Source organism: Numida meleagris, chromosome 2 (genome assembly GCF_002078875.1).
Source record: "Numida meleagris isolate 19003 breed g44 Domestic line chromosome 2, NumMel1.0, whole genome shotgun sequence".
Taxonomy (NCBI): Eukaryota; Metazoa; Chordata; class Aves; order Galliformes; family Numididae; genus Numida; species Numida meleagris.
In genome coordinates, this window is record NC_034410.1 from 101,719,974 (window position 1) to 101,729,736 (window position 9,763).

The 9,763-nt window shown below is 41.9% G+C and overlaps 1 protein-coding gene across 2 annotated transcripts in view; it reads right to left on the reverse strand.

Annotated features, from left to right (window-relative positions):
- ANKRD29 (ankyrin repeat domain 29) overlaps nucleotides 4,756–9,763 on the reverse strand; it is a 39,592-nt gene continuing 34,584 nt past the window's right edge. For both annotated transcript variants that reach the window (XM_021385919.1, XM_021385920.1), the window contains exon 10: nucleotides 4,756–9,449. In XM_021385919.1, coding sequence (XP_021241594.1) covers nucleotides 9,366–9,449 — 84 coding nt within the window. In that variant the 3' untranslated portion in view covers nucleotides 4,756–9,365. The remainder of the gene's footprint in view (nucleotides 9,450–9,763) is intronic.

Consider the following 9,763-nt stretch of genomic DNA (forward strand, 5'->3'; position numbering starts at 1 on the left):
TATTTATGGGCTAATTCATGCTGGCAGGGACCTCTGGAGGGTCACTGTAGTTCAGCTTTCTGTTGAAAGCAGAGCATATTTAGGTCAGGTTGCTCAGGGAATTTTCCACTTGTATTTTAATTGTTTCAGAGATGGAGACTTCATGGCCTCTCTGAGCAAACTGTTCCACTGTTTGACTACATGGATAGTAAAGTGTTCTGTCCTATACCTAATGGGATTTACCCATGTTCCAGCTTGAGTCTGCGCTACCACTGTGCCTGTCAGGAGAGCGTGACTCCAGCTTCCCTGCATCTTCCCATTACCTGATCATGGAGAGCAGTAACATGTCCCTTGAGCCATGTTGAAAAATCACAATTATCTCAGCCATCGTGCTGGCACTAAGCTGGACTTGCCCTAGTTCATCAGTGTCTTATTTATTATGGGGAACCCACAACTGGTCACAGGAATCCAGGTGTGGCCTTACAAGTCAGTGGGGAATAACAACACTTGACCTACTGGCTACGCCCTTGCTGGTACAGCCTGCAGTGGTTGGCTTTCTGTACTGTTGAGTCATGTTCAGCATGTTGTCCAGCACAACCACCATATTTTTTTCTGCAAAATTGCCATGGCAGTTTGCACCATAAGGTAATTAAGTCCATAACATCATACTTGTCTACCACCTACAGTACAGAGAGGTGGTAATACTTTAACCTTTCTCGGAATCCCCGCTTGATATCTATATTTAGAAAGCTGTGTACATTCATTGTTCATCGTTGTTATTCCAGTGCAATCCCTTCACGTAGTGCCTCCAGCTTTTCTACACTCCCAAGAGAAAGCAAAGTGGAATATAAGCAAAGACTTATTAACAAACACTTATCAGACTAAGCCTTTTTTTGTCAGAGAGAGTTTTGAAATCTTTCTTCTTGGCAGATGTGGAAACCTGAATATTTATCTGTGTTTATGTTGCCTCTGCATACTACCAGCCCACAGAGCAGGGCTGGGTATTCCTTCAGTCCTATTGTAGCCCTCAGTCTTGGTTGCAGCTCTCTGCCACAATTAGGGGATGAGGATACAGAGCTAGCTGTAGCAGCTCCCTGGCAGATAAGTGTTGCTTGAGTATTGTTGGATATGAAGTCAGCACCTTTTCTGCTTCATCTTAAAGTTAGCTTAAAGGTAGGAAAAAAGTAGTCCTGAAGAGTTAACTCAGACCAATGCTGCCAGCAGCTCACTGCCTTTTCTGTGGCACAAAAGTGCCTGTCCCCACTGCCAGCTGTTCTTGCTTAAGGACATCTGTCAAGTTACGTTTTTTAAGGCTCCTTTTACGCCCAAGATTATACATAGGTTTCAAGGATCGTCTGCTTGGAAGGAAGGGGATAGTTATATTGATTCTCAATCAGGATACACAAAACTAAGTTTTCCCACCTGCGAGAAGGTGCCAACATTAATTCATAGTGTAGGATGATGTCTGGTGCCCTGCTACCCCAAACTAGTCCTGATGGTTGGACTAGATGGTCTTAGCAGTCTTTTCCTACCTTAATGACTCTATGATTCAATCATCCATTAGGATCAAATAAACACTTTCCCTCACTGAATATCATTTTGGTGCAGAGGTGTCTGCCTGGAAGCTAGTGTAAAATAACTACCTGCTTCGCTTGTTCTACTTTGACAGAAAGCCCTGAGCTTTGCATTCAGAAGTGTTTCCATCGCTTTACTCAGTGCAGAAATGAGACTTGTGTCATCTAGTGGTAATGACCTTGCAATTTCCAGATTGCAATCTGTCTGAAGAATTACTTGCTCATCCAAATGGAAGAATTATGTGATCGCTTTGCAGCAAAGTCAATTAAAATATCCATTTCTGCTTTTTTCTCCATCATTTATTACAACCCTTTATTATTTCTGTTGCGATAGCACCCAGAGGCCATTGCAAGAAGTGGGAGCTACGTTAAGCAACACGCTCCACAAGCACATAGGAAGGCAGGATGTTCTGCTTGCAAATCTCGCAACCTTTGTAGAGACAAGCTACAACAGGTGGGTTTGCAGATTTCCCTCAGTTTCTCACACCTCCACATTTTTGTAGAGCCAGTCGAAACCACTGCAGCATGTTCCCAGAATATTTCTCCAGCTAAATCAGAATAATACTTGTACTAAACAGAGCTGAAGTTTCCTATTTAGCATTGTAAGCAATTTTTTTCTTTTCATTTGTTAGCCTTCCCTACCTGTGGAGGCCTGTTTGACTTTTAATTTCACCTGCCTCAGAATAGCTATTAATTTGGTCAGATGCTTTTGGCTTCAGACTCTCCATGTGGGATCAAATCAAACCGAGGGAGCTAACAGCAATCAGCCTGAAGCTGCCAGTAGTGTTAAATATATGTATAGTGTGTCAGGTGGTGCTGAATCAAATCCTTTTATCTTTTCATCTTTGTATCTGCCCTGCTGTATTTGTATGGCTGCTTCACCAACCTGTTCCACTGTATCCCTGCCTAAACTTAGTAAGTCCTACAGTCACATCTTTTCTGCATTTATTTTCGACATTACTGAGATATTTATTCCTTAGTAGCATAAGCTTGGAAATTGAATTCAAAAGATGCAAAGCTTGATCCAAGTTTGCAGCAAACTTGCTGAATGATCTGGGTGGGTCCCAACCTCTCCAGTACAGTTTGCTCTTCTTTAGCATGGTGCCAATTTCATGGCAACATGTGGTCCAAGGTATTCAGAAACAGGTATGGATCAGGGAGCTGCTGAAGGAAAACATTGTAGAAATGCATCTTCTTATTGCAGCAGAGTTTGGAGATAACTGATATGTTGCTACAAGCAAATACCCGAAGTGTGTACTCATGCTAGATACCATCTATAAGCATTAATATACTAACATATTCAGAAGTTCACCCTATTAATAGCTGTTTACAGCCCCTGGTTTGCATTAATATCAGGTTCCTGTCCCTGTGAGCACCACGCTGCCACTTGATCTTTAACTCAGGATTTGTTGTCAAAATGGAGAATATGGGCAGAACCATCACAGGAAGTTCCTGTGGACACTGCCAAAATCCAACTGAGGAAGAACAGGAGTCAGGTTCAAGATCCACGGTGCACCCAAAGATCAGCCTGTTCATCTTTGGGCATGGAGACATTTTGTCAGTTTTAAAAGTTTGTCTCAGCAAGATTTGATGGAGAGTCATGGGCAAGGGAGCACCTTCAGAAACTGTTCTTGGAGTTGTCAGAAAATTGAGCCGTTCTTTGGCCTCTCCATGCAATATAGTCCAGACAATCAGAAGGTGAGACTCGTGTATCACTTTTCCAAAGTGATTATAGAAATTTATACATATACACTGGCCACTATGTATGCATACACATATACATTTGTACCCTACAAGAACAGAAATGCGCAGTACATATAACACTGCAGAATTTTCTGGCCTGTGTTCTACATTAGTGTCATGCTCTATCTGTGCATCTGAGTCAGTGAAACATTTGCCATGGTGAAAATCTGACCTGACTTAGCTGTGTTCCCAACTGGCACAGCATAGGTTGCTGTGCTGTTCCCTGCTCGCTGACAAAGTGCAGCACTATGCAGAGCTTGGGCCAGCTCTGAGTGAGCTGCCTCAAACATTAAAAGCAGGACATTAAAGCATTAGTCCAGTGAGAATGCCTTGTCAACACAGTGAGGGCAAAATGGTTTATTTAGCGACAGCTTTGGTGCATGTCTGAGATTCTGTTTTGCTGGGCAGATAGAGTTGCTAGGCATGTGGCCTTGTTATTGATCTCATGAGAGTTAGCATGAGAAGATAAAGCAAAAAATTTATTGACTCATATATTTTAAGGTCAAGGAGACTATTTTGATCACATATATTCTTGGATATTGCATTATTTCATTCAGTAATTCCTGACTCGAAAGCAAAATGTTTCATGTGAAACAGATTTCCTAGAGGGAAAAGTATTTTTTTTAAGTAAGTCTGAAATGATAAAGGAACCATCTCAAGCAATTTATTTAAATATATAACTGACTTCACTGGTACAAATCCACAGATTAAAGTTTGAATTTATCTAGGTTCAGCCTTTAGACACTGCTTTTTCAGTTATGAACAAGTCACAGCCCTTTCCCTTGATATTCTCTGAATAGATGGAGCAGCTTTATTGTAGCGTGACTGTAGGAATTTTTGACATTAAATCAAAATTTAGTTCATCAAAACAGAAAATAGTACGAATAAGGCTAAAGGCCTGGGATATCAAACACAAGGTCAAAACCAGAATTTTCAGTGCAGACTTTCCCCTTTCACAATAAGCATAATCCACAGCCTACTAGAATATCAGCAGGATGCAGACTTTTAACTGAAGGAGACTGGATCAGCACAAGAGTCAGCTTTACATTTAGGAATAATAACCGAACCACCAAGACTTGTTTGACTAACTGAATAAAAATATAGTCTTACTTCTTTGTTTCCTGAGTTGCTTTTTTGAAATCTTCCCTTCAGATCTGACCTAATGGATATTAATGTCAGGGGAAGTCTGTCAGTGATGTCTGGATCTCTGAAACAAACCTTATTTTGTCACGCTAAATTAAATTTTCCTGTTTTTCAAGCCAGGGCATTGGCTTTATTTGCTTTGTGAATGCTATCTCATCTGTAAAGACCTGGAAAATAAATAAAAGTCTAATGAACCAAGTGGAATGGAACAAAGTGGTCTTAACATGAATAGAAAATTAATTCTGGTATTCTACAAATAGGAATAACAGAATACAGAAGGCGACAGGTAAATATTGAAGTGGGCAGACAAGTGAGATAATCTGAGTAGTATATTCATTTTTATTGAAACAATGGTATGGAAAAATATGTTTTAGCAAAGCAACATTCTTGTTGTAGAATATCATCAGTCTTACACTGTTACATAGATTTGTGTAGGTTTTATCAAATGTGCAGAAGGGCAGGTCAAAAGAAACTGGAATTCAGACAAGTATGAAACTAACGTGACATTTGAAAGGACGGAATGCAGAGCTGCTGCGAGAAGGCACAACTCTGTTTAGTCCCACATGTGCAGTATATTACTCCAATGCTGGAAAAAAGAGCCATGTGTATGATCTTTGGTTGGATTGTTAGCATACATTAACATTTTAACACCATTAACGCATGGAGTATGGGGGATTGACGGGGTTCCAAACAACAGTAGTATTTTGTGTCTGTTCAGTGTTTGCATTAAGTGGAGGACAAATGGGACAGTTTTTGTGCTACCTTATTTTCTGTACAACAATTCTGAAACTTCCAAGACAACATGAAATTTGATTTACTTACTGATTTCCCAGTAGTCACTATGATCAGCTGAATAAAGTGTGAATTATTCCTGCAATTAGATTCTGAGACAAACAGTGATTGTTAAAGTGCATTAAGTGTGACCTGCGGCTGTTTGATCTGGTGCTGTGATCCTCTCAGCTCTTCTAATCTAAACAAAGGTGGGTGGATCAATAGCAAGGCAATTTCGCTCCAGGGAAAGAATGGCACATGCAAGAAGTGGCATTAGGTCAGGAGGTACGTTACCTTTTGTAACCCAAGTACCTGTCCCTGCACATTGCACAGCAGTGATCATCCTAAATAAGGAGCTCCATATATCTGGGATCTCTGAGGCCATACCACTACCACATCTCTGATGGGATGCCAGTTCTCTTTGTACCCCACAGGCCTTTCCCTGTGCTCATCTCCATCTCACAGTGGCTAGATATCTGTGAAATACAAGCACAAAGCTTTATACTTTTCCTCAGCTCATGTGTAGCTTGTTCTTGCACATCCTTTGCATTCACTTACAGCTGATAGGAAGTCAGCAGCCCATAATACCTGCATAAATCCCAGACAGAGAAGGCAGCAGGCTAGGTCCCTGGATCTCAATGTGCATAGAAGCAAGCCTAAAAGCACTGTGCTACTGGTGCTGTTGTTTTCTGTGAGATACGTGTATTTATGGCACTTCTTGGAAAATGAAAGCATTTTGGCTTGTTGTCCTGTCCCATTTCTACTTCACGTCCTTATCCAGTACCTACCTTCTTCCTGTCACCTGTGAAATGAGTTTGGTGTCCCTTAATTTCTAGTCTAAATGTATTCTTGCCTATTAACATGAACAGATGAGCAGCTGCTTCATTTGACTGGCGTGTGAATGAAATCGTCTATTTCCCTGCCTACCCCAGAAATGTATTGTGGAACTTCCAAAGATGATCGTGTCTGCAGAGCACTTTGAAACCCTCACACAAAAGGCACTACAACAATGTAAAGAGCTACTGTTGATATCAATAAATCACTTCAGCAAGGAAGGGAAAGCAGGTTTCCGTTTTAGAACAGCAAACAAACCACAGCAGTATTTACTGAACACTTTAAAGATAACAGTGGTTACATAAACACTAAGAATTATTAAGGTTTCTTTGTGAAAAGGTTAATTGCATGGTGGTAAACAGTATTGTAACTTCCAAGCCCATCAACAGCCAGAATAAGCACCTTTTGGTTACAGGGAACTCAAAGCCAAATCCACCCCTCTCCTCAAAGGCTCTGAGATGAAGCAAATACCAGAAGGTCTTCATGCCTAAAAATCCCAAGCTGGATTAAGAGGGTCTTTGCTGAAGCCAGATTCAACTTCATACTGAACATGGCAGAGAAAGGTTTTCCTGACACTTCTCTACCACTGGTCCACAGCCTGTGGGCCTTACCACCCAGCATCAAGGAGAGCCAAGAGAGAGCTATGGGCCTCTCCCTTCAAACTGTGCCAGCTCCACATTTTAAATATTCTTTAGAAATAGGAAAAGCCTGTTATAGCCCAACATTGCTCAGAAAACAAGATCTAGTAACTGCATCCCCTCAGAAGGCCATCAGATACTCCATATGGGATATGTCATCCCAGATGTTCTTCACCTGCTGCATTAGAATCTAGGCTGTGGTAGCCAGTCATGGAGGCAGCAGGAAACAGGACTTGGAAAGTCCTGCTGTGAATAGTGGAGAACATTTTCTCATGGGCAGGCATAGCTCAAGGAGCTCTCTTGCTGAGTAGCTGCCCCTTTTAGGGTGAGATTACTTGAACAAAAAAATACGCCTGGCAGAAAGGAGAGATTGCCTGCAGCCCATCCGATAATATTTATGGCTCACCCAGAATGGCTGGCTACTGAAGACCCTTCAGTGATTATCCTTCTCCTTTACAAATATGAAGGGGCTTTTCATCTCAAGAACGTGGCTGTCCCCAGCCGTTTATATGAAGAAAGTTTATGGAGAAATATCAGTATTGTGGCAAGACTGCCTGGAGTCCCTGTAGCTTTCTCCAGAACAGTACGTACATCTTCAGCCCACTGGGGCTTCCAAATGATCCCGTCCTCTTCAGCATTGCTTGTTAAAGAAGTTAGAGTTCAGCCCTGTAAAATGCTGTGCAACATACTTTCCCAGTAAGGCTCTCAAGATTTCTACCTGCTCAATATTTTTCAGCCTTTCACAGGATTGAAACCTGGATACAATCATCCTCCACATGTCTTGCATAATTCTTTGGTTCTGTACCAGTTCATCTGCAAGTTTCAGTGAGGCACAACATTATTTTAGTTTAAAAATACAGCAGCATGTATTACCTAAACGATTAGATTTTTCTGGTGTTGCCTTACGCTGTTGGAAAACTTAAAGCTTTCCTTTCTAATGCTGAATAGAAAATTAATAGAAATTGCAGCTACCAAGCAAAGTTCTCTGCTCTCTTCATGCAACTCTGACTTCTTACCTCACTTATTTTCAAAAAGAATAATTTTATGATTTGGTAATACATATGGCTAATTTGCACTACACAAACTACATTTCTTTGTGCAAATTCACTACAATTTTCTTTTTTTTTTTCTCCAGTCACCGAAGCAAAAGTGCAAAAATTGAGCTAAATCCTAGCCAGACATTTTTTAAGCAGAGCATTCTTTGTGTTTCCTTACAATTTTCTCTGTCCTCAACATCTTAAGCAATTCTTCAACAATTTGTCAGGGTCTGAAGACAAGTGAAGTGCCTGGATTTATACGCTGAATTAACATTATACCTCAGCTCACTGTAAAATAATCTCTAATGTGTTTGTGGCTAACAAGATTTAGTATATTTTTGTACTGCAGAAATGACTGGGTTTTAATGTAGCAACCTACAGTAATATGGTTATAACTCTTTACAACACCTTAACAATTTGCGCTGCCGTCTCCACACAGGCACCAAGTAGCACGTCTCATTCTAAGCATCTCAGCCACAACAAAGGCCATATTTGCTGTTGAGAGTTCATTTTCCAGGCCCACATTCATTAGTGGGCCTGTTCAAGTATGGCTACGTGTAACCCTCTCACCAGCTGCTGAAACACCCGTACACTGTGAACTTCTCCATGAACTCCCATCACAGACTTTGGAACAAGTGCATTGCATAGTAGTTGCGGATATCAAACCATAGTGTAACATACAGGGAAAGGCATGCAGAACATACGTAGATTATTTGTAGAACATCTGTACCTTTGTGTCTGACAGCCAAACTTCTGGTGTACTTGGTTTGCTCAGTAACTGATCCTTCCCTGCTTGTGGAAAGGCATGTAAATATGCTGTAGGCCTGGGGATGCCTTCCCACAGCACTGCATACACACTGCAAAATGCTGCACTCTGTGCCACTATGTCTCTGGACAGAGGAATCAATGCAGATGCTACATCAAGGAGGAAATCACTTTAGTTATTATTTGTTCAGTATCTTTTGGCATAATTCATAATGCTCTGCATCATTTTACGAACCTCTAAGTAATAATCAAAATGTTACCAAAGCCCTGGGCTGGCAGGAGAACTTTTCCTGTTGGGATATCACAGAAGGGATATCCCTCTAGCCCTGTGTGGCACTTGGTGGTACAAAGGAATTGTCAGAGCTAGCACTGCCAGCAAAGGGATTGAAGCAGCACCATGGGGACCAACTGACTCCAAACAGCTGCAAGACCTGGGAGTTCTTTTGGCACAAGGGCTGAGTGCTCCCAACCCACAAGTGCACCCCAAGGCACTCATCAAAGGTGTGTGGCCATGCCAGTGTGGGAATGTGTCTTTGAAACACTGGGAGCACTTGGGCCTGGGGGGATGCGCACACTGCAGGCGTGGAGGAGCTAATGTCAGTGCCAGCACTGGTGAGAGCCTGGAACGTAGGCAAGGCTGTAGTGCAAACACTGCTCTCAGGCCAAACCCTACTCTTGTCGCCATCCTTCTGAGTTCAGAGATGCCAGGTGGAGGCCCGAGGGCACAGTGGCTCCCTGGCAAGGGCCTCGCATGTCCACAGTCATACACTGGAGAGGCTGATCAGTTCTGCAAACTGTTCCAAAAAGCCCTTCTTGGGCAAACTAGGTTTCCTGTCATGCTAATGTCATCAGAGCACAACTCTGTCACACCACTTGCTGCATTAGCTTTTCCTTTGCTTTTCCTTTGCACGGAGGAGTCGGAGAATGCGTTCATTTTTTGTTAGTTCTGCTGGCAGTTCATTTGCCTGGAACAAAAAACCTCAAAGTTAGAAAAAATAAGCAGTTATTTCCAAAATATTATTTCCATTAAGCTCTAAAGAAGATGGCGCTGGGCATAACTATTACGTGCTTATTTCAGCATTGTCTCCACCACTGTTGGAGATCTCTTAAGAAGTAATCTTTGCGTGCAGTGTGCAAGTATCACCAAGTCTTCAAAAAAATGCTAGCATGGGATCTGTCTGGTCAGCTTATTTTGTGTTGCCTGCCTAAGCTAAATGGTATCCCTTGAGTTCTCTATGCTGCTGGCACAAAATTTAAAGAGAATGCTGCTGCTGCGTCT